Source organism: Leptodactylus fuscus, chromosome 6, assembly GCF_031893055.1.
Source record: "Leptodactylus fuscus isolate aLepFus1 chromosome 6, aLepFus1.hap2, whole genome shotgun sequence".
In the NCBI taxonomy this organism is placed as follows: domain Eukaryota; kingdom Metazoa; phylum Chordata; class Amphibia; order Anura; family Leptodactylidae; genus Leptodactylus; species Leptodactylus fuscus.
Window position 1 is genome coordinate 128,672,963 of NC_134270.1, and position 26,205 is coordinate 128,699,167.

Consider the following 26,205-nt stretch of genomic DNA (forward strand, 5'->3'; position numbering starts at 1 on the left):
ATAATTAGGAACTTTATAGGCCACAATGACTGGCAATGTTATAGGCTCATGTAATGCGCAAAAAGTAAGGCACAGTGACTAGAAACGCAAAGAATAGGGCCTTTGGACTTGCTATATAGGGCACAGTGACTGGATACATTATAGGGGCCCTGTTGCAATAATGAAGGCCTGTACATGGCAATTATTAGGGCACGGTTTCTGGCAAAATCATAGGACACTGTGACTTGCAGTACATTATTTTAGGCATCTGGAGAGGGACATTGATCTGTGGGGGTAGCTGGAGAGGTGCATTATATTGTATGGGGCCACTAGGGAGGCATTATACTGTGTGAGGGCAACTAAGGGGGCACTATAATGTGTGCAAGGCATGTATTTCTAAGTGGTGGAGATGGGGGGCACTTTGCACTAGGCTCACCAATGTGTTTAAAACGTCCCTGGGTGCGATAAAATAGACTTTGGCTTTTCTGTTTGTAGTTGTCTCAATACCACTTCCTTGCATGGTGTGAAGAGTCTTTTAACCATTTTGACCACAATGAATAAATATCTGGGAAGTGAACAGTACACCGCTTATGGGGGGGCTTTTTTCTTAGAATTATTAGTGGAAAATAACACATACACACACACACGGGCTCAGCTAATATGATTCATCTGTGGGGGTCTCTGAGTCAACATCTGGGGGCATTGCATGATAGCTGGAAACAAATCCCACTCACATTGTCAATGGAAAGTTATGGGCAGCTTGAGTACTTGTTTGGCCCTAAAAATGAATATGTATGAAAGCAGAGCAAGAGCTGAGGATAGACAGAGGATACAATTCACTGCCCAGGTCATGAAATTTAGCAGTTTTTATATGGTGGACGTAGTATTTCCATTATATGCTGTGCTTTGCTGGATTGAATTACACATGTTCATATGATACGTGGTTTTTATTTAACCTCTGACATGTTTCATGAACACACTGGGCACAGACCTGAAGTCATTCCTATATTATAAATATGGTGTATTTTTCTAGTAACCAATTCTATTGAATTTTTTAATTTTGACATATCTAATATCACTAGTTTTCTTAAAGAGGACCTGTCACCAAATACTCAGTACTAAATGCTATATCTCATTTAATGTCTGCTTTGCCCATGAAAAAATTTGACATTTTTTTTTTAATATTCCCACCCATTCAAAGAAATGACCCCTGGAAGGGTATATGTAAATTAGCTGTTATTCTCCAAGTGGGTGGGACCTTTTATTTTTTCAAAGAAATAAAAACAAAAGGTTACCACCCATTTGGTAAAAGATTTACATATAACCTTCTATAGTCAATATTTTTTAAATAGGTGGATGGATTAAAAAATAGTGACAGGACCACAAATATTGCACATTGTACATGGTGACAGGTCCACATTAAATGAGGCAACGACAGGGTCAAATAATGTCAAATAAACAGTACGGAAATAATAGAACCAACGGAGTACAAAATGCCCAAATACTACCAAATGTTAAGAGGGAGCCAACTGCACCCTACAGTATAGCAGGTAAGACTTGTTATTGGCAGTGCCATAGCTATAGATCTGAGTTTCACATAATAAGTCACAAAGAGTGTAAGGGTGTGTTCACATGGCAGTATTCTGCTCAGTATTTTGTATTTTATGTCAATGAAATCCACAGAGAAAAGTAATAATGGACAGATCGGCTCCTTTTCTGTGTTATCCGCACACCTGTGGTTTTGGGTTACAAATGCCAATACTAATAGTCATTGGATGGAACCTCAATGAAATGAGGCGCTCTTCAGAGTATAATGCAGGTGTGCGCATATAATGAAGATATGCCACATGACATCCGTGCTTAGAGTGCCATCTTTTGACAAAATGTTGTCACTACTTAAAGGGAACCTGTCACCAGGATGTTCACCACAAAATCCACAGCACTTTTGCCCTATTAGCTGTTGTCTTGCATGTTGGGGTCTTGACAATATTTGCATGGAATTTGTATGTTCTCCCTGTGTTTGTGTGGGTTTTCTCTGTGAGCATGCCAAATATATGCTGATAGGTAAATTGGTATGAACAAATGAGGCCCGGTTCACATCTGCGTTCGGTATTCCATTCTGTGAGTTTGCTTGGGGATCCGCGAATGGAATACTGAATGCATTAAAACGCGGTTAGCAAAGAAACCACATGGACCCCATAGACTATAATGGGGTCCATGTGGTTTCCGCTTGAATCATGCGAAGAGAAAAGTACTGCAAGAAGTACTTTTCTCTGCGGATGATTCATGCAAACACCACATGGAAAACACACAGATCCCATTATAGTCAATGTGTGATTCCTTTACTAACCGCTTTTTAATGCGTTCGGTATTCCATTCGGGGTCCCCAAGCAAACTCCCTGAACGGAATACTGAACGCAATTTTAATCGGGCCTAACCATTGTGGATGTTGGAGATAAATTCCTATATGGCATCCACTGACTCCCTTCCTCCACAGTGCTCCCTGTGCCTAAACTTCAGATGGATCCAAGGCTTTGGCAATGTCTTAAAGCTGTGAAGGTCAGATTTGAAATCATACCAGGATGTGCTACAGAATAGAAGATACAGGCAGTTAAAGGGGTTGTCCATGACTCATACCTTTTGAGATTGCTACAGCAATGTGTTAGCCTTGGCATTTTTGTAATATGATGTTATTATCGGACTGGCCCCAGTAGTGGCATTCCTGTTGGAATTATGTGACCATTCTCCCTGCTTCCTTACTAGGAACATCCACTTGACACTTTCTGGGTGTGCTAGCTCCTCCTTCCTTTAGGCTCCGTTCCCACAGAGTAATGCACTGCGCATTCAGACACGTATACACGTGTCAGAATGTGAGCGCTCAAAACAGATCCCATTCACTCAATGTGTGCCGGCTTACGGGCGCTACACATTGAAATCAATGGGAGGCTTTTTAACCCATTGATTTCAATGTGTAGCACCCGTAAGCCGGCACACATTGGAGTGAATGGGATCTGTTTTGAGCGCTCACACTCGGACACGTGTATACGTGTCTGAATGCGCGGCGCGTTACTCCGTGGGAACGGAGCCTTACTGTGCAATGGCTCATCTATGCAGTCTCTGCTCCTCCTGTGTACTCCAGGTAACAGCTCTGGAATATAATGCACCTGAGTGGTTAATGCCTTCCCTGTATTGCTGAAATAAGGAGAGTGTACACACACCTGAAGAGCTGCTCATGTGCAATACATACCGGAGCGGACACTGAGGGAGCATTATAATGTATGGAGGGCACCAGTGAGGCATTATACTTTGTAACTACACTATTGTGCCTTTATATTGTGTGAGGGTCTCTGAGGTATAGAGATGAGCGAGTACTGTTCGGATCAGCCGATCTGAACAGCACGCTCCATAGAAATGAATGGATGCACCTGGTACTTCCGCTTTGACGGCGGCCGGCCGCTTAACCCCCCGCGTGCCGGCTACGTCCATTCATTTCTATGTGAGCGTGCTGTTCGGATCGGCTGATCCGAACAGTACTCGCTCATCTCTACTGAGGTAGCATTATACTGTGTGGAGAGCACTCATCCCCACTCACTATTGTGTGGGGTGGTACTCAGGAGGCATTATACTTTGTGACACCACAATTGGGGCTTTATATTGTATGGAGGTCACTGACGGAGCATTATAATAATAATAGATAACTGATCAAGACTTATTCTTTATGGGGGGGCTCTGAGGGGCAATATACTGTTTTGGAGCAATAAAGGAGCTTTATACTGTGTGGGGGGACACAAATATGTTACACAAAGGACAATACTACGAGGGGAGTTCAATGTATTCTCAGTATAGACATGAAGGAAAAAGCCGTATTGTGTAGTCCCCCATAACCACAATACACTTGTTTGATCTGGAAACTAACTTTTCAATACCCTGTAAAAAATTATTTTCCTCTTTGTCCAAAAAATATGCGTTAATTGCCGCCTTCAGCTTTTCATCATCGGAAAAACGCTTTCCACGAAGATCTTTCTTGCGGTTGGGGAACAGAAAGTCATGAGTGGGGGCCAGGTCTGGGCTGTAGGGTGGATGGCTGATTTCTTTACAACCACAATCTTGCACAGCAACCTTGGCAACTCGCCCTGTGTGAACCGCTGCATTGTCGTGAAGAAGCAACACACCTGCAGTCAATTTTCCATGGCTTTTCTCTTTAATTGCTTCCCTCTAATTACACAGAGTGTTTGCGTAAGATGCGGCAGTAATACTAGGACCTTTTTCGGTGTACTCAATCAGTAAAATTCCCTTTGAGTCCCAAAATAATTTGGCCATGAGTTTTCCGGCCGATAGAGTGACTTTGAACTTCTTTGGTGGCTGTGCTCCTTATTTTTGCCACTGCTTGGACTCTTGCTTTCTCTCAGGATCATAATAATGAACCCACGTTTCATCTCTGATAACAATCCGGTCATAAATACTCTGTGGATTTTCACCACAGAGCTCCAAAAACTCCTTATAGCATTTGACTCGCACTTGTTTCTGAAGCACAGTGAGCATTCGTCGGCACCCATCTTGCACTGACCTTTGACAGGTTAAGATGGTAATGAAGGATAGTGTGAATGGTACCCACGGATAGCTTAATCATTTCTGCATTTTGACCTTTATACAGGCATCTTCAAGTACAAGTTTCTCAACTAATTTCGTGTTTTCCTCAGTAGTGGCACAAACTGGCCCGCCGACACGGGGGTCATCTTCAATGCTTTATCTACCCACATGACCACTTTTGAATGGTGGATAATGAAGGAGCAGAATCTTGATAAACAGCCACCTTCTCTTCGTGGATGATTTTTTTGGGTTTTCCTTGTTTGATAATGAATTTTATCACAGTGCGATGCTCGATTTTTCGCAACATTGTTGCCTCAGTCATTCTAGTCGTCTTTCTCTTTTTTAGAAAAGTAATGATGATAATGAATTAAAAATTTGTATTTATACCCTCAGGGAGTGTCATTTGACATTGAGATAATTTAAAAACCTTCATCATTACTAAATTGCCCCAATACTGAGAATACATTGAACTCCCCTCGTATTTATGTATGAGGACACAAAGGAACTGGGTAGCGTCAGTGGGGGCATAAAGTTGGAAATGTAGCTTAACATATGTAAATGTTCTGCATGGTTTGTTCCTCTTTCTGTTATCTAATAGTTAGTAGGTATGATACTTTCACTGCCGCTTTCATTAAACATTACCCTGATGCAAGACTACACTCTGCTGGGTAAAGTGGTGACCCCATCCCAGGTAACATATACTCAGTTTATGACTAGCCTCGCAAATTAACAAAAAATTTAAAAAAAACATGACAATGTTCCAACAATGAACAGTTTTAGGATAGCAGCGGACTTACTGGTCATCTCCAACCTCTTTCAACCATGCCATCTCCCGCTGGGTCTGTCCAGTTGCCAGTTCCTAGAGTCAGTGACACATAAAAATTATTAGACAGCTGTGTAAAAAAAGAATACATACCCTATTATGTAGTTTAGAGATAAGAGAGGGGGGTCTTCTGTTCAAGATCCATATGTCTTGGTCAGAGTGGAGAGGGTCTGACTCTATGTTCTGTACACTGCCCAGTCGATAAACTAAAGCATAAAGCTGCATCTTGCACCTCTTACATAGGTTAAGGCCTATAAGCTCTGGGTGCCCAGGTCATAAGGTCCAGTGGTGCCTCCTTCAGTAAAAAAGGTGATATGACTTGTGAGACTACCTAGGTTACACACTCCTGCAGAAGAGCATGCTAATATCTATAGCTAGACCTTCTGTATTCACCTGCTTCAGTTTCATTCGCACATGATGCTTATCTTGGAATTTTGTAGGTATTTTGCAGACATGCACAAGTTTATAGTTATACATTTATAGTCCTGTAAGACAAAACAAAAGAGCACCTTGCACCTGAATTCCTATTCCCAGTGTCTTATTAAATATCCCCAAGGCCTTGAGCTCTCAGTTAAGCTCATAAGGTCTGTGACGTCCTCTTCAGATTTAGAACTTTAATCAGTTCAATATCAAACGTTCTCCCCATTTATGACCATACATATTTTCAGATTTTTAGTCCATCCAGGTTTAAAAGAGATATTCTGGGGGGGTTTCAGTTTGGGGGGATTTTTTGGATAATTTTTGTGCCTTTCTTTATTTTAGTAATGCACAGGGCTGTATTTTTACACAATTTTTCTTCTCCCTGCGCCGTGTCCTGCTCTGTACGGTTCTTTCTCTGTATGTGGGCCCGGACTCCTTCCGCTTTGCTTTTACTCGTCCTGCAGAACCAGCCTTGATTGGCCGAATGCTATACACTGTGCAATGCTATATAGCATTCGGCCAATCAACGCTGGTTCTGAATCAAATTTTTACTGCGAATAGCGAGTGGTATTAGATCGAGTACAAGTGTTTCGAATACCGTAGTATTCGATCAAATACCTACTAGATCAAATACTACACACTCATCTGTAGGTGTCTTCAGTAAATCTTCCTGCCATAAAGTCCTCACATACCTCTTTTTCAAAATTATGCTACTGGAGTGCTTATAATCCCCAACTTCTGTCCGAGACACTTCCAGGGGATCTGCCCGTTACATTTCCCATACTTTTACAAGGCCTCCCTGCCACCCTGTCTTCCATCACAATACCCCTCTCATTTGTCCAGCCCAGTCTTGGATTAGTCAGATTCCTCTATTGTTCACTAATCTTGGCTGCAGCTACTGACCAAAAGTGTTACGTGACAAGAAGTCAAGAAAAAGAGGATGGTCACATGAAAGGTGGTAACAACAGGGACAATGGTGCAATATAGGTAGAGAATCCATACACAATATGTTCAATATGGGGAGATAACCGCATCACTATAATAAACATTAGTGCCCAGAAAGCTCCTTAAAGGGTTATTCCCATGTACATAATCAGATCTATATTTGTAGATAATTAAAAGTTAAACATTTTTGCAAATATACCGTAAGTAATTAAAAATTCTGCAGAGTTTTAAAGATTTTCTCTAACTTTCTTAGTGGTGACAGTCTTTTATCTTGATTGGTTGCCAATGGATTGGTTGCCAAATGCAGAAACTTTCAATGGTCTGGGACTTGTCAGGAACCCAGCTATGATTTTCTTATTGTAACCGGGTTATCAGACAGGGACACTACATGTATGAGAGGATATCCCGGCCACAATAAAGAAATCATGGCTGATTTTCTGACCTTAGAAAGTTTCTGCAATCATGGTCGTATCCACTGGCAAGACTGTGACCACAAGATATTTAGAGAAAATCTTTCAAACTCTGCAAAATGTTTAATTACTTATATTTGCAAAAATGTTTAACTTTTAATTATCTACAAATGTAAAAATAATTATGAATGTGGGAATACCCCTTTAAGGCTGAGGGCCCATGTGTCTTAAACATAAATTTTCTTGTTGCAGATTTTGCTTAATTTTTTTTGAGCCAAAGCCAGGAGTGGACAGAGCAGAAAGTATAAGTACTTACATAATGGAAAGGGAGTAAGTATAAGTGCTTGCTTTATATTTCCTATTCATTTTGAAGATACTCTACAAAATCTGCAACAACAAACTCAGCTTCACCGCAATGTGTGGCCTCAATCTTAACCATAGATTTGTGTGGATACATTTTTCATTGCCAAGAGTTTAACAGACTATAAATGGGTCTCTACTTTGGCCTCTGTGGTTTTTAGGGTTAAGCTGTAACAAAACCACATTGAAAGACTGTGCTGACTTGCAGTTATATCTATGTGGTATTCTACCACATGCACGCTACCCTAGTTGTATGCTTAGGTAATATTATTAAAGGGAATTTGTCAACATAACCCATTACATCAACTCAGCCCCCAGAGATAGGTTAGGGTCACTTGAATCCAATAGTGTTTTCCCTGGTGAATTGATACCTTTGTTACTGACATATTAACATTTTTGTCAATATCCAAATGAGCTCTTTGGAGCAATTAGGGCACTGCCGCTTAACTCTCTGGAGCAACAGCAATGCCTGCATTGCACCAAAGAGGTAATTTGCATCTAGACAAAAACGATATCTCAGCAATGGAGTCACTGATTCACAAGGGGAAAACACCATTTGAGTCAGGTGACCCTAACCTATCTAGCTGTCAGTGTGACACAAGTTGATATAAGTTGTCATACTTCGTTTAACAAAAGAAACATTTGGACCTAAATTATTACTTTAGAGGAATGCCATTACACTGATCACATGATATCAACACTTCAAGATAAATCTTTATTTCCCTAACCTGTTCCCGAGTCTCCTGCAGTTGTTTGAGCTCTTCTTCTAGACGCAGAACGTCTTCCTTTAGTTGCTTCTCTCTGCGTTGAGCATTTTGCAGATCTCTTTTTGCCTCTTCCAGCTCCGCATCTCTTCTCTGTGCTGCCATATTGCGCTGCAGGTCCAAACTGCGAGGAGCCTGCCAGCTCATAGGATGTTCTAAGACTTGGCAAGGAAGAACATATTGGTTATAATGGGAGGTTTTATCCATATGTAATTGTGAGGATATGTTTTATTGCAGTTTAAAAAGACATTACATAAAGATCAGCAAAAAAAGACAACGGTGCTGATAGTACAAGATCTTTGGTAAGACTTTAATAGTGCACCGGATGTCTATAAAAGATATCGAAGAAAAAATTTACAACATTTACTACAAGAAAAATAAGATTGTCCAAAGGTTAAACTGTATGATAAGACTTAGAGGAGTTGATTTTGTATTCTATTGTCTTGAGATAAGTGTAATGAAAAGCATCAGAAGGTGTCATGACATGACCAAGATCACCATAAGTATTATTCAGTTTGTTTAGGAAATAAAACTAGGATGTTACAATTTTACAATACAATGCTTCCGACTATTTTTATGAGACGTTGGTGACCCCTTAACATGGAGTCTCAAAAATGTGTCAAGGATGTGGCAAGGTCAGGATGAGCAGCTCTGAAATTAAAAGGTATGGAGAAAGTAATGTGATGTGTTAAGGTAAAAAACTGACATTCAAGAAGCATGGCCAATATCTTGAGGATAAAGTGTTAAATAATGGTTACGGTAATATTATCTAGAGTAGCAAAACATGTGTCAACAATGTTGGGTCTTTGCCATTAACACAATGGATGTTTCCTTCCTCTGGATCTACATGGGCTTATAAATATAAAACAGTGGAACTTCACGGACCTTGCTCTCTTTTCTACTCATTCACTATGTAAATAGGGGTACATATGAAGGATGATAGCAACAGTATTCTGGGATTTTCCTAGCTACATCTTGTATGTCTTAACCCGTTGGCAAAAGGGTCAGACATGTTGGTTTTTAACATGCCAGATCATTTAGTTCTCACTGGAGATAAACCATCACTATAAGAGTCAGGCTGTAGATTTCTCAAAACTCCGCAAATAGAATACATGTATGCTAGGCTTATAGGGGGATTTTGGGTGGAGAACGTGTTGGTCGAATGAGCACAAGCTATCTGAAGTGTATGGCCATCTTAAGGATTTACCAATGATGTTTAATTGGTGGGGGTCCCACCTGAGTTGTACCAAGGCCCCTTCATCAGGCTGATTGAGATCTAAGTTCAAAACGCTCTTGATCAATCATGGATGACCTCTAAAGATAACATTTGACTGTATCTGACTCTCTCATTCATCTCTGTCCAGAAAAAAATGTTATTCCACCAGAGAACAGCAATTTGGTGACGCTCATTTTTTTTGCAGCAGTAGCAACACTAGTGGTAGGACCCCGACTATCTTACTTTTATAACCTGTTTGAGCGACAGACTATAAGAATAACAGAGGGGTTGTCATGTCCCTTTTAATCCCCAAATAACATCAGTAAACTTGTGTGATTTACCCAACCAGCACATTCTTGCATATGTTTTGGCTTTTTGTTACTCGTACCACTACAGAATTGTACTAAACAGATGAGTGAAGCATTCCCCTTACATGGGAAGTATCAAATCAAATTGATGGCACAGGAAGATAAAAAACGAAATGTTAGCAAAAAAAAAAAAGGGGAATGCCAGGAATCCCCAAGTCATCTCTGTCCACTGCTGGGTAGACTTTTCTTTGTCCAAATTCCACTGACTTACCGTGTGACATATCAGGTCCATGGTGCAGCGACAGATACTGCATATCAGGATCCGAGAGAGCAGAGCCCGGGAAAGGGTGCGGCTCAGCACACATCTGTAACTGCTGCTCCAGAGACTGGATGTGGGCTACGTGGCTCAGAACAAGACCTTTCTGTAATACATAGACAAATATATTCACCAAAACCTATTCCCTATGCACTCAAAACCACAAGTGCCTAAGGCTCATTTCTGCTCAGACTTACTGACTGCTCTCTATGGCTTGCAGGGATAAGTGACTTGTAAGATATATTCATCACGTTGCTTATAAATATTGCATGTGGCATTTACCGAGTATGTATGCATAAAGCGAATGAACATGTTGTCATACGTTCTATAGAAATTGGAATCCTCTTTAGCAAAACCTTGCTCTTTACCCTGCCATCTCCTTTGTTTTTTTAACACCATTACCATCTGCTACGGCTTGGCTCAGTTACAGAGGCTGGTTCAATCCTGCCATATATTTCTTCTGTGTCATGTTTTTTTTTTGTTTTGTTATATTTCTCTTTATTAGTTAGCAGGTTAGTATATCAGATATGAAAACTAGTGTAGAGGAAACTGGTCATGTTATCCATGGCAAATATGCAGACCTATTCTGTACTGAAGCATACACCATGAAAAAAAACCTGTAGATGCCACATTCAATGTACTTGTCACCAAGGATCCACATTTAGGAAATTTCCTTTTGCATAACAGTATATGTCAAGTCCTCTAGGGCAAGAACCTCTGTTCCCCATCTATGACATTCATATATCCTAATAGGGTGGTGGATAATCCTGACATGCATGAGTCCCAATCCATTTTCCATAGTCACCATATAGGTGTATCCGAGTAGTAAGGTAAGGTATCATTGATATAAATCAAGTAGAGATACTGTAGGTGACATTTTTTTTTGTCAATAGACCTTTGTCAGACTCTTAGTAAATGAATGGAGAGTGCTCCTGTATCTAGTGTATCCACACTCCTTCTTTATGTATCCGCACTCCTACTTTATGGCACCACACGATTTCTCCATTCGTTTACCAAGAGTCTGACGAAGGTCTTTTGACCGAAAAACGTTTCACCTACCTCTACTTGATTTACACCTACGTATACCAATAGAGTTGAGCGAGTACTGTTCGGCCGTAGGGGGTTAAGCGGCCGGCTGCCGTCAAACCGGAAGCACCAGGTGCTTCCATTCATTTCAATGCGTGCGTGCTGTTCAGATCGGCTGATCCGAACAGTACTCGCTCATCTCTATATACCAACAATAATTGGATTTGTATCTTATTACTCTGATACAACTATATGGCGATTAAAGCTACTACCATTACACCCTTGAGAGTGAAAAGGATTACTTACTGAGATTTACATGGTTGGGACCCTACTTCTCTACTCCTATCAACACCAATGTGCCACCTACATCCTTTTTGAAGCAAAGTGGATGTGTTTTTGAAAATCGAAGCATGTCCTTTATACCTACGGTAATGCTGGCATTATCCGTATAGGTATAAAACTCTGATGACTTTCTGTGAAAAATGCTACGAAGGAAACGTGATGCCATGTTTCTGGGCACTCTGGGATTTCATTGCTGTTATAATGAATACAGGTCCTTTTACATGGACAGGTAAATTGCCCGTAACAAGTGCCATTGTTGCTGTTTATTTTCATTTATTTTATTTTTATATATTGCAAGGATCATGAGGTTTTTCATATGATCCTACACTGACAACCTTACTACACAAGGGAATGTGCTGTCCTTACACCTGGACCTTCCCCTGTTCCATCTTTATCAACCTTCTCTGGATCTTCATCCAGGACATGCTGAGCCTGAAGAAGGGCAGTCTTGCCCAAAATTTTGCACTATATTGATTATTACCATACAGGAACCAACTTCTGAATTGGATGTTCTATACCCAAATCTATTACCGCATGTTATGTGCAAACTGTATGTATAATATTTTGGAATTATTATATGGATTTATATCGATCTCAGTTATAAAACAACAAGCAAGCTCACAATTGAGAATTGTTGGAGTGCTGTCCGATTCTTCCAATGATATACTGAACCAATGACTTTTATGTTATCATAAACAGCTGTATCAATGACAAATTAATATATTTATATATAGGATAGTGCCGGCGATTATCACCCCATGTAAAGGGCCTTTAAGGGAGGGTTTTTCTATGTCATTTTTGAAGACAGAACCAGATGTGGATCATAAACGGTAAGGACCTGTAATTGACAGATGGTACTTTCCTCCTTTTTTACGACCCATTCCTAGTGTTGGCTGTAAAAACTGCATCAAAAACTGAGCATGTACAAGCTCATTTTTATAACCTCAGCAAACACTGCACTTCTCTGACAGTTTATTGGAAGTACAGTACTTACGTATAGATGTATAGCAGTCTACAACAAGCATTGTAGCAGTACAATGGATAGTTGTGAATTGCTTATTAGGGAATTCTGCTCTGAAGGATGTTTGATGGTGCTGCCTATCCGTCAATGATGTCACATTTTGCTGTAAACCATTATAGCATGCTGTATAGGGGCTAAACACACTATACGCATACTGTATACAAATTGTTCTACTGAGATAGCCATATCTAAAGTATTGCATCATAGAGTCAGATGTTACCAACCCTGTTTCTCTTAGGCCTAGTTCACATCTGCATTTGGGTTTCCATTTGGGGAGTCTGCTTGGGGACCCCCCAAACGGAACCTATACACAGAAAGGGAGCCTTCACATGGAGTATATGCTCGTAAAACTCGTTCAGAATGAGCGCGTAAAAACCATCTCCCATTGATTTCTATGGGTGCCGGCATACACACGTATCACATTGAAAGCAATAGGGAAAAAAGCCTCCCATTGATTTCAATGGGGAGCGCACGTATGCCAGCACCCATAGAAATAAATGGGAGCTGGTTTTTACGCATTAATTCTGAACGAGTTTTACGTTCAGAATGAGCGGAGCGTAACTCCGTGTGCAGGCTCCCAAAAGCAGTTAAAGGGATTCTACCACTAAAACACATTTTTTTCTAGTTAACACGTCGGAATAGCCTTTAGAAAGGCTATTCGTCTCTTACCTATGGATGGGCTCTCCGCCGCGCCGTTCGTTCAAAATACCGGTTTGTACCGGTATGCTAATGAGTTCTCTCGCAGCGATGGGGGCGTCCCCATCGCAGGAGCAGCGATGGGGGCGTCCCCATTGCAGCTCGAAAACCGATCGCAGCACCGCCTCTATGGTCTTCTGTATCCTCCCCTTGCTTCTTCAGCGTCCTGTCGGAGGCCTGCGCAGTACGCTCTGTTCGGCGAAGATTGCCGAACGTACTGCGCATGCGCGAAATTGCAGTGCCTGCACTATGGCTGGGACCGCAATTTCGCGCATGCGCAGTACGTTCGGCAATCTTCGCCGAACAGAGCGTACTGCGCAGGCGTCCGACAGACGCTGAAGAAGCAAGGGGAGGATACAGAAGACCATAGAGGTGGCGCTGCGGTCGGTTTTCGAGCTGCAATGGGGACGCCCCCATCGCTGCGAGAGAACTCATTAGCATACCGGTAAAAACCGGTATTTTGAACGAACGGCGCGGCGGAGAGCACTTCTAAAGGTAGGAGACGAATAGCCTTTCTAAAGGCTATTCCGACGTGTTAACTAGAAAAAAAATGTGTTTTAGTGGTAGAATCCCTTTAACTAAGGAAACCCGCAGACACCATAGACTATAAAGGGGTCCGTGTGGTTTCCGCACGAAACATGCGGACTTCACGAACGGAAACCTGAACGCAGATGTGAACCAGGCCTTATGTAGCAGTACAATGTACCTGAAAGGTGTACATGTGAATATGATATATAGCTTTTTTCATTATGTGACCTATTATCTTTAATGTATTTTATTATAGACTGTTAACATATACATTGTTCATTTCTTATTCCATTTGTAAGTATGTTAGCTATGGCACTAGTTATATGTTTATTTCTGCATAATCCTCACACTCTGGCTTCCAGTTGGACATTTTCCTGTTTATGATCTGTCACCTCGCTGCCCTTCTCCCACACTCTGCATTCCTTGCTTTACAGACAAGCTATTGCCTTATACACCTACTGTAATCTCCCGTCTCATTCTCTCTTCATTCCCCTCCCACACACTTCCTATCTCGCTGCTTTCTTGTGTATCCATCATTTCCCCATACACCATCCCCACAATCGCCCTCTCCTCGCTTTATAGATACAGCATCCGGCCTACTGACTACCTTACTGCCCAGATCTTAATAATACAATCTTCTCCCTGGTTGCCAATAGCTTTATTACTTTTGTAGCAATATACTGTCTATCTATATATATACTTTGTTATCAGCTTGTATTTATGTAGCCCACTGTTCAATATCATGTAGACTTTGCAGTCTGTATAGTAAGAGTTAGATTTTGTTTTAGGGTGTAAGCTAATGTTGGCGGATTGTATCATCAATGTATTTGCCAAGCATGTAACATATATGGGAGGCTGAAAGATCACTTTGGGCATTGTAGCTGGCCACAGTCCAAGTTGGTATTCAATGTACCTACTAAACAATCTCTCAGAATGGCAGATTAAAGGGAGCACTAGTTCTGTGAAATAGGTGAAGTAGCTGTTTCTCCCTTAGGCTGTGTGCTATTCACACAACTTCATGGCTTCTGTTACATATGGAAACCATGATACAATGAGGCATCCATCACAGCATAGACTCTGAAGGTATCCAATGGAGCCCAATGACTTATATAGAAACTGCTGAAGTTCTGATAAAAGGGATTTTATAGGTTTTCTTTTGGCCTAATCTTAGGATAGGCCATAAATATCTGATTGATGGGGGGCTGACAGGCAGCCCCCGCACCGATCAGCTGCTTCCGATGCCCATTGTATACACAACACAGGGCTGACAGCATTTGGCTCTGTGCCTTGTGTAATGGATGGATGCTAGTGCTGCAGCTCAGCTTCCATTGGGTCATGTCGTGTATAGTACAGGAGTATTTATAACTTATCCTTGGGATAGGCCATAAAAACATAAATCTTGAAAACTCCTTGATGCCGGGGCCCCACGGACCGGAAACGCAGCGATTTGCCCGCAGTGGAGACGCTGTAGGAAAAATTGCGGCGTTGTACAGTGCAGGCAAAGTGGATGGGATTCATGTGAATCCCATCCCCACTTTGCGGAAACGATCGCAGCATGTCAATTATATCTACAGAAACGCCGGCGATTTTCCCGTAGATATAATATTAAGAGAAAGTCCGCAGAGGAAAAGTCTGTGAACTTTCTCTTAAAACCGCTGCGGAAAGAACCGCAATGCGTTCACGCAGCGGTTCTTCCCACAGCGCTTTAGTGCTGCAGATACGGCCCTTGGGGCCTTAGCCTTAAGGAGTCTCTCGATTGCATGCTGCACTATTCTTCTCATGATATCTGATGGAAACTAGAACCTCTGCTGGTAGTGTGAATGCGGCCTTATCCACTAATATCCAAAGGTCATGATGTGCTGTTAGTATGGATGAGCAGGTACGCTCCCGTAGTGCCACGTACTTGATTGAAAACCTACTATAGTCACCTCAATCTGTGGTTGATTTAGTGGATTGCATAATGTACAACACCCACTATTAAGGTTATCCTTCCCCTTGAAGTTCATTGGCTTGTAATTAAAATACCAAGGAAGACATCAGAGACATTTTTAGCAGATAAATCTTATATTCTCTATTGTGCAGACAGAGCTGCTCTTTCATTTTTCTGATTTTATTGGTTTGGTTGCTCTGTGGAGTGATACGTAACAGTTTAGTACTGTTTATTTGCTAAGCCCTTATGAATGTAGGAATCACACTTCAAGGAGGATTGACTGCACAAAATGAACAACTTCAGAATAATTTCATGAGTAAACAGAGCTGCCCTGATATTTAGAGGGAGACAGTACAATATATTACGGCTGTCTGTGCAGGATATGAAATATTCCATCTAGGTTTATGACCAAATTAAGGGTCAAAAAAGCCCTAACACGAATCAAACTGGAGAAATACATCCATATTGATAGTCATGAAGTCACCAGCACCTCCTGTATGACTGCATTGTCCTTGCTTCTGACCCCCACACGCGATTCCTTCTGTACTAATACTGCCAGGACTCATTCTCTAATCTCCCCTCTTATACATACACCCCTTTAATGTCTGCACTTACCATCTCACTTAGCTCCTCGTGCAGCTCGCTCCTCTCTGCGCACATCTTTTCACATGCACGCACCATCTCTCCCAGCTGCTCCTCCTTTTCTTGGCTATTTTCAAGCTGCCAGAAACATACAATTTTATTATTGACACTTTAACAACCCAAATCCAAACTGATATTCACCTTTCACCTGCTGTTGGAGTTCAGAGGATCATGTTATCCAAGGTGAGAGAAAAAATGTAACAGCACCACACCTCTCAATTATTATGTGTTATGTGTGGTATTGCAGCTCAGCTCCAGTCGCTTCATTTACTTGTATGATAGCATTATTAAGGCACGGTTATTGCAGAAGTACTATGGCAGAAATATATCATACACAACCCATTGACAGGTATGGTGCTGTTTTTGGAGATAAAGAGACATAGTTTTTAATCCTTGGCAACCCAGAGACGAGAAGTTGACATGTAATGATCTGATATATAAAAATGTACATGATCCGTATTGTTTATGTGAATTGTAACATGATATAATATAACCCCCATCAACAAGGGCTTTTTAAGCAATGTATCATATTATTCATTCAATAAAGCACTAAAGCCGGGTTCATGCAGGGATTTTTTGGTCTGGATTTTGATGCAGAATCCGCGTCAGAATCCGGCTAAAAAAAAAAGAAGCCTCCCATTCAATGGGTTCCTTTTTCCGCGAGAGACATGCCCTTTCTTCAGGCAGATTCCGTGGCTGATTCAGCTGCAGACATCCGCGGCATGACACTCTCTCCCAACTAGGCCCATTCACTTGGGTCTAATTCGGACCGAAATGCCGCGACTGGATGCCGGGGGAATGTATGCACTGCACCGGCATCCAGTCGCGCCTAGCCGATTTTTGGACCGGATTCTGAGGCGGCCTCCATGTCAAAATCCGGTCCAAATAAATACCCCTGTAAACTCAGCTTAAGGCCTCCTGTACACAACTGTATGAATGGTCAGTGTGCTATCTGTGTTGTGCCCGAATAGCACACTGACCCATTCATTTCTGTGGGCCCGTACACATGACCATGAATTACACAGTCATGTGTGCATGGCGACGGTCTGGGCCACAAAATATGGAACAGGTCCTATTCCTGTCCGATTACGCGGCCCTACTTCTGCTGCTCCTATTCATTGAATGAAAGGAGCCACGAAGCACGACCGATGCACAAGCGCCACACGGATTACCCCTGTGCGCCGCCCATGCCATTCATTTATGGCAGCCGGTTAGCACACAGTCATTTGCAACTGGCTTTAATTTTATCCTAATAAACCTGAATACAAAGTTTTCCATCTGAATTAATTTTATCTCTCCGGCACCCGGAGAGACAGAAGGGTGTAGTTAGCAAATTGCCAGTGTTGTTCCTCTTTTTTTGCCCTCTGCTTAGCAAATGCCCCCATATCTTCACCCCCTGATCTAAATGTCCATCATAATGCTCACTGAGCACTGCAGTTACAGTGCCCTGCCCTAAAGTAGATATCTCTTGTTTCAGGTGTTTCTTGGTCTATTGCTTGCGATCGTGCCTGTAGATGAAAGATATAACCTCTACAGCAAAATATTTTTTTGGATACTCTGAAATAGTTAAAAAAAAAAGGAAATTCCTCATCTTATGTAATATACTTGTATTTATTCCAATCTATGTATACCTCCCATCGTTTGCTACCTTACTATACTTTGTTTTTAGGAATCCAAGTGCAGTCACCTAGTGCCATTATTGTGTAACTTGTCACTGCCATATTGTTCTGTTTTCCTCTTGAGAATCACCCCTAGCAGAGTGTGAAAGAGGTGGGTGTACGCTGCCATTTATACAGTGTGTCATTATTACTATAAGTAGTTACTCCAGAAAGGAGAGAGGGGGTGGATTGAAATTTTATATACACATGAGTCATCGGGGTAGCAGTGCCAGCAGAGATATATATACATATATAGAGATATGAAGAGGGGTGGGAACCATGCCAAGCGATGCTAAAGACTCTTCCCCACTCACCTCATGTTGGGAGACATCATTGCGCAGTAGAGATTCTTCTTTAGTATCATAAGGTGAAAAGTTCTGTTCATCCCCAAACTCAGTGATAATTGGATACTGAGGGTAGGAAGAGAAGACGTAATACAAGGCATATTAGTCATAAAGCGGGTCTGCAACAAACGTCAATTGACTATGTTCTCAAATACGGCATTTATTCATATAAAAGAGTAGTATGACATGTATTCATTGTAAATCAGACGGCCAAACACCTCTGACTCCACTCATCTCAGACAAATCAATAGGATCAGAGAGACAAACACAGCGGTGCTTGAAAGTTTGTGGATTTTCTATATTTCTGCATAAAAGTGACCTAAAACTACATCAGATTTTCACACAAGTCCTACAAGTAGATAAGGAGAGGCAAGTCAAATAACAAAAATATTAGACTTGATCATTATAAAATAAAAGGATCAACTATGACATAAATGTGATTGGTAAAAGTATGTGAACCTTTAGGATTAACAAATAAAAAAGGTGAAATTATAGTCAGGAGTTTTCAATCGATGAGATGACAATCAGGTGTGAGTTTTATTTAAAAAACAGGGATCTATTAAAGTCCCATCTACCCAACACTTTGGGAAAGTATATCATAGCGCAAAGGAGATGTCCGAGGACCTCAGAAGAAGAATTGCCATCAAGATGGAAAAGGTTACAAAATCATCTCTAAGAGCTTGTACTCCATCAAACCACAGTCAAGCAGATTGTGTACAAATGGAGGAAACTTGAGACCATTATTATCCTCCCTAGAAGTGACCAACCAACAAAGATCAGGCCAACAGTTAGATGTATAATTGTTTACAAAGTCACAAAGGAACTCAAAGTAAACTCTAAGCAACTAAGGGCCTTTCTCACATTGTGAGATGTTCTGGACTCACATAAGGTGTACACTGAACAACAATGGTGTGCATGGCCGGACTGCAAGGAGAAAGTGGGTGCTCTTCAAAAACAACATAGTTGTATGTCTGCAGTTTGCTAAAGATCAGCTGGACAAGCCAGAAGACTATTGCAACAATTTTAATGGACAGATGAGACCAAAATAGAGATTTTTGGTGCAAATAAGAAGTGTTATGTATGGAGAAAGGAGAAACTGCCTTTCATATGTGAAACACAATGGTGGTATTATAATTGGGCTTAGGCCTGTTTTGTAGCATCTGGGTTAGGACAGCTTACCATAATTGATGGCACAATGACTTCTGAATTATACCAACAAATTCAAAAGGAAAATGTCAGGACATCTCTATGTGTGGTGAACCTCTGAGAACAAGGGTCATGCAGCAAGACAACAACCCTAAGCAAAGTTAAAGTTTTGCAATGTCCACATCAAAATCCTGATCTCAAGTCAATAGAAATATTGTGAAAGGACCTGACACGAGCAAGTCATGGGAGGAAACCCACCAACAGAGTTGAAGCTGTTTTGCGTATTAATATTATATATATAATATTATAATAATATTGTATATAATATTATATATAATTTGCATTTTAATAATTCTGTTCTATAAATAAATAATTTATTTGATTTGGTTCTATTTCTAGGACTTGTGTGATATAACAGGGTGAAGTTTTAGAACAAATTTATGCAGAAATATTACAAATTCTGAAGGGTTCACAAATTTTCACACTCTACTGTATGGGATATATTGGTGTAGATTTGCTGTGTAGGACTATGAAAGCTGTGTAACATCCCTGTGGCTGCTGTAATGGTGGCTGGATTGTCATACAGAACTACAAAACAGTTGGATAATGGTTTAACAGCTTGAGAGAGGATGACAACCTGGGGGCTAATACTGGGAAATGTACTTTACCAACCTCCACAAACTATTATATATCATCTATTTAAAAGGAAATTACATGCTAAAGAAATATATATACAACTCTATTCATATAAATCCCCGTCAATTATTCTAGATAATAAAAGAAATAAAAATAATAGATGAATTTATAGCAAAACAACATTTAGGCTAAAGCTCTACGTTGCTAAAACGCAACTAAAAACCCCAGAAACACATCACTTTTTTCCGCAGCCTTTCATTGCGTGTGGATGGGATTATCCACAATCTCCTTCACATAAATGCCACCTTTTCTCTCCCACTGTGTTTCCACAACCTGGGGCTTGAGCCTTACAGTATTTTTCCAAAATACAACAATTATTTGAACCCCAGGGCTCATATTGGACGTCTAAACAAATATGCATGTAAATATATACTGTATAGAACCAATTCAATGATTTTACATCTGACTTTCTATGCTTTTCAAGTTCCTATTACGTAGAGGAAATCCAAAGGGTGGAAAGCAGGAAACTGAGGAATTTGAGATAAGGGAATTTGAAGTTTTCAGATTCACAAGGAAGTTGCAGTAAACTCTTAGGATTAAGTTGCTCATACACCTTCAATAGCTGTTTGGCCAACAGCTATTCCACCCATCTCCCCCATACACATGCACAATTGGTTAAGCCAAGTGCGCATGTGTTGTCAATGGGAAGAGGGTAAGAAGCCGCTGATAAGGTCAAAGCCGTGTTTATGACTAATTGACCTATAACCCTGGGTAACGGTCGTCGTCTTAATTAATTAGGCTGAGTGCCGGGCGGTAAAGAAGCCTCCTTTTTTTCTACCCTTTTGCTGTATCTACAGTCCTATGAAAAAGTTTGGGCACCCCTATTAATCTTAATCATTTTTAGTTCTAAATATTTTGGTGTTTATAACAGCCATTTCAGTTTGATATATCTAATAACTGATGGACACAGTAATATTTCAGGATTGAAATGAGGTTTATTGTACTAACAGAAAATGTGCAATATGCATTAAACCAAAATTTGACCGGTGCAAAAGTATGGGCACCTCAACAGAAAAGTGACATTAATATTTAGTACATCCTCCTTTTGCAAAGATAACAGCCTCTAGTCGCTTCCTGTAGCTTTTAATCAGTTCCTGGATCCTGGATAAAGGTATTTTGGACAAACAATTCAAGTTCAGTTAAGTTAGATGGTCGCCGAGCATGGACAGCCCGCTTCAAATCATCCCACAGATGTTCAATGATATTCAGGTCTGGGGACTGGGATGGCCATTCCAGAACATTGTAATTGTTCCTCTGCATGAATGCCTGAGGATTTGGAGCCGTGTTTTGGATCATTGTCTTGCTGAAATATCCATCCCCGGCGTAACTTCAACTTCGTCACTGATTCTTGAACATTATTCTCAAGAATCTGCTGATACTGAGTGGAATCCATGCGACCCTCAACTTTAACAAGATAACCGATGCCGGCATTGGCCACACAGCCCCAAAGCATGATGGAACCTACACCAAATTTTACAGTGGGTAGCATGTGTTTTTCTTGGAATGCTGTTTCTTTTTGGACGCCATGCATAACGTCTTTTTTTATAACCAAACAACTCAATTTTTGTTTCCAAAATGAAGCTGCCTTGTCCAAATGTGCTTTTTCATACCTCAGGCAACTCTATTTGTGGCGTACGTGCAGAAACGGCTTCTTTCTCATCACTCTCCCATACAGCTTCTATTTGTGCAAAGTGCGCTGTATAGTTGACCGATGCACAGTGACACCATCTGCAGCAAGATGATGCTGCAGCTCTTTGGAGGTGGTCTGTGGATTGTCCTTGACTGTTCTCACCATTCTTCTTCTCTGCCTTTCTGATATTTTTCTTGGCCTGCCACTTCTGGGCTTAACAAGAACTGTCCCTGTGGTCTTCCATTTCCTTACTATGTTCCTCACAGTGGAAACTGACAGGTTAAATCTCTGAGACAGCTTTTTGTATCCTTCCGCTGAACAACTATGTTGAACAATCTTTGTTTTCAGATCATTTGAGAGTTGTTTTGAGTAGCCCATGATGCCACTCTTCAGAGGAGATTCAAATAGGAGAACAACTTGCAATTGGCCACCTTAAATACCTTTTCTTATGATTGGATACACCTGGCTATGAAGTTCAAAGCTCACTGAGGTTACAAAACCAATTTTGTGCTTCAGTAAGTCAGTAAAAAGTAGTTAGGAGTATTCAAATCAATAAAATGATAAGGGTGCCCATACTTTTGCACCGGTCAAATTTTGGTTTAATGCATATTGCGCATTTTCTGTTAGTACAATAAACCTCATTTCAATCCTGAAATATTACTGTGTCCATCAGTTATTAGATATATCAAACTGAAATGGCTGTTGCAAACACCAAAATATTTAGAACTAAAAATGATTAAGATTAATAGGGGTGCCCAAACTTTTTCATAGGACTGTATATAGACACAGACACCACCAATAGGTGATTTCACAGTTTATCAATTCCCTCTCTGCACAGGTAACAGAGAATGTCTGGACGAATCTCCCTTAGATCTCAATAGGGTCCAGACTATTGTGTCTGTGGCTCATGATCCTTCTCTAGGAAACGGCAAGTCACAAAGCATTTTAGGCTTAGTGACAAGGGTTGGATTTTTTTAAAAAAGTGAAATTAAATATATATATATATATATATATATATATATATATATATATATCATGGAAAATTAAAAACATCACCAAAAATTTTACAGAATATATGATAAAATGTGATTTAAACAATAGGTGGTTTTCCAACTACACATTCCCCTTACGCTGCATTCACACAGATTTTTTGGTCAGGAAACCACCTTAGGCTAAGGCCCCATGGGCCGTAATCGCAACGCTAAAGCGCTGCGGAAAGAACCGCTGCGTGAACGCATTCACACTACCAGCAGAGGTTCTATTTTTCATCAGATATCATGGGAAGAATAGTGCAGCATGCAATCAAGAGACTCCTTAAGGCTAAGGCCCCAAGGGCCGTATCTGCAGCACTAAAGCACTGCGGGAAGAACCGCTGTGTGAACACATTGTGGTTCTTTGCGCAGCGCTTTTAAGAGAAAGTTCACAGAGTTTATCTTTGCGGACTTTCTCTTAACATTATATCTACGGGAAAGCTACCGGTGTTTCCGTAGATATAATTGACATGCTGCGTTTTGCAAAGCTGCAACGGCTTTACAAATCGCAGCGTGTCCACACTGCATTTTTTTCCGCAAAGTGGGCACGGGATTCGCATGAATCCCATCCCCTTTGCTTGAACTGTAAAACGCCGCGATTTTTCCCGCAGCGTCTCCACTGATGTCAAATCGTGGCGTTTACATCCCATGGAGCCCCGGCCTTAAAATCATGGCTGATTTTGAGGTGGATTCCTGACCAAATTCCTGACCAAAAAACTCTGTGTGAACACAGCCTTAAGCTTTACAGGGGTATTATCACTCAATGAACTGATTTCTAAAGCTTCATATGTGTAGCAGAGCTATGTTAGTTCCCAGCTACAGAGCTGTAGGCACTCTATATGATGTTATATGGTGCCTTTGTATGGTACTATATTACAGAGCTCTAGGCACTCTATATGATGTTATATGGTGCCTTTCTATGGTAGTATATTACAGAGCTATAGGCACTCTATATGATGTTATATGGTGCCTTTGTATGGTACTGTATTACAGAGCTATAGGCACTCTATATGATGTTATATGGTGCCTTTCTATGGTACTATATTACAGAGCTATAGGCACTCTATATGATGTTATATGGTGCCTTTGTATGGTACTGTATTACACAGCTAGTGTCTCCTAGAAGCATCAGAGTACAGAACCATCCTAATGTATTTGGCCCTATTGCTCTGATATGTGTATGTATAGTAATAGGATGAGGCTCAGGCTCTGATGATGTTTGCATGCAGCACTGTTCTTTTTGTCAAAAAAGACTATTAATGGACTGAACTTTAAATCAATGAAGTCCGCCGGGCACCACTGAAATCCATGGTAGGGTGGTTGAGAGTTGTAGCTTGTGTTATAAACAAAGACTAGGAAAATGAATCCATGTAATGGTATCAAGACCACAAAGATCTACCATCACCTGCACAGAGCAATAATAGTGAGGATGACCTGAGAAGTCGTATTTCTGGCTCTATAGCTATTATGGTAGAAATATGTCATATGTGTGGTCTGTCTATAGTAAGTGATGTATCTGTAGTACCACTAAGTATTCCTATGTGATAGAGCTGAGCAGCTTGTAAGCTTTATGTAGTACATAGACAGATAAATAGTCATTCCCTGGGCTATTAAATGTCCTACATAGCATACAGTTCTGTCTCCCTCTCTGATTATTTGTGACCCTCTCTACAGTATCACTCTTTGTTCTATTGTAATATCAGGATAATCTAAGCTGGAAATCTGGGGGTTACTCTTGATTTACAAAAAACTTGTGGTTCAACTGGGTAAAAAAAAAATCTATTTCTATGGGGATGTAAGGGATTGAAAACACAGTACCACTATAGTGGTTGGACTATGCATGGTACTGTAATGCTTTAGAAGGATATGATGACTGTCTGTAATGTTTAAGTAAATATCTCGACTGCAATTTTTTTTTATCTTATGTTATCTAAACCTTGTATCTTATGTTACATTATGTTACATGGTCCCTCTGTTGTTCCTCCTAGAAATTAGTTTGAAATTGAAAACTGGCCGTTGCCATTCTATTTGCCAAAGGGATGTAACCAGCATGGTCTGTAACTGAGAGCACTAAGTGGGTAGTTTGAGGTCGTATCAGGACACCCCCCAAATGGTAACACCCAGTTGTTGGTTTATTCATTATGTCTAGAAGGAATAATAGAGGAACAACACAATGCAAGGGATCTAAGAAAAGAAGCTGCAGAATTGTTATTTTATGGAAAATATTATAATTTACTATAATATACGGGTTAAGGACAAGGTCCTTTAATAGCATTCAAGTAACTGGTGGTAACTGCAATATCAGACACGGACAACGGCCTTGGACAACGGTGTTGCAGTCTTTAAAGTAACTGTGTTTTTGTAATGTTATTCAACCTCCTTAATCCTGCAGAGGAAATAATAACACCGTTGTGAGGATTGTAAGAAGAAAATGACCATCTCTAAGACTACACTGAAGTAGTAGAACACTATATTCACACGAAGGTCAAAAACAACCATCACATAGATGTTTTTTAGAACACATTGAAATCAATGTGTCTATTTCCACGTCTAATGTCTGTTTTTTTATGTTCCTTTCGGTCTATGAGGGATCCTTGAAAACACATCCCAGACAGATGCAAAACAGACGTGACATAAACCCAAAAACGGTTACTTCCGTTCTTCAAGGCCATTTTTTAACAATGCCATAAATTGATGCAATCTCAGGTGAGTTTTCAGGCTTTCATTGAAATTAGCCTCTAACCTATTACATGACTCACCATCCTAGAAGATATATTTGAAGTCCATCATAGGATCTACATTGTACGCCAGGTAATTCAGACTAATATGATTGGACTTGGTCCTACACTTGTGCATCCATATAAGAAATAGGGAAGCAGCTCAGTATGGGGTTGGCACCAGGCTTTCTTGGAGGTAGACAGACACTGATTTATTAATAGATAAGGGAAACTTAAAAATGGCAGAGTTTTTTTGAGATTTCTGTGGGCACATTCTCTGTACAGTCTCATGCTATAACTGATTGTATACCATTCATTTAGCCTTTTATTAGCCACATACTTGTACCTGTGTGTGCCTATAACTGGACCCCATTGATTTAGTTTATTGAGTCTCCCTTACCATTAATCACCATCACTAATGAGCTACTACTGGATATTATATTTCATGTATTATATTCCCTTTGTGACCTCTGGACTGTTGTCATGTTCTTGCAATAATATTACATTAGATCATTTTCTTATGTGTTCAGTAGAGGTTATGTGACTCAGATATAGCTAAGATAGCAGGTAATATAATATATTATGACTGCATGTCCAACATATCGCATTACCCTTCACCGTAGAAGTGTTATGTGTACATCATGGAAATGGCGTGGAAACATGTAAT

General features: G+C 40.6%; 1 protein-coding gene across 2 annotated transcripts in view; it reads right to left on the bottom strand.

The window, feature by feature from the left end:
- The window catches only part of TBKBP1 (TBK1 binding protein 1), a 57,236-nt gene that overhangs the window by 29,070 nt on the left and 1,961 nt on the right, over positions 1-26,205 (bottom strand). For both annotated transcript variants that reach the window (XM_075277209.1, XM_075277208.1), the window contains 5 exons: positions 18,289-18,384; positions 16,290-16,394; positions 10,087-10,237; positions 8,256-8,452; positions 5,367-5,428 (listed from right to left, as the gene is read on the bottom strand). In XM_075277209.1, coding sequence (XP_075133310.1) covers positions 5,367-5,428; positions 8,256-8,452; positions 10,087-10,237; positions 16,290-16,394; positions 18,289-18,384 — 611 coding nt within the window. The remainder of the gene's footprint in view (positions 1-5,366; positions 5,429-8,255; positions 8,453-10,086; positions 10,238-16,289; positions 16,395-18,288; positions 18,385-26,205) is intronic.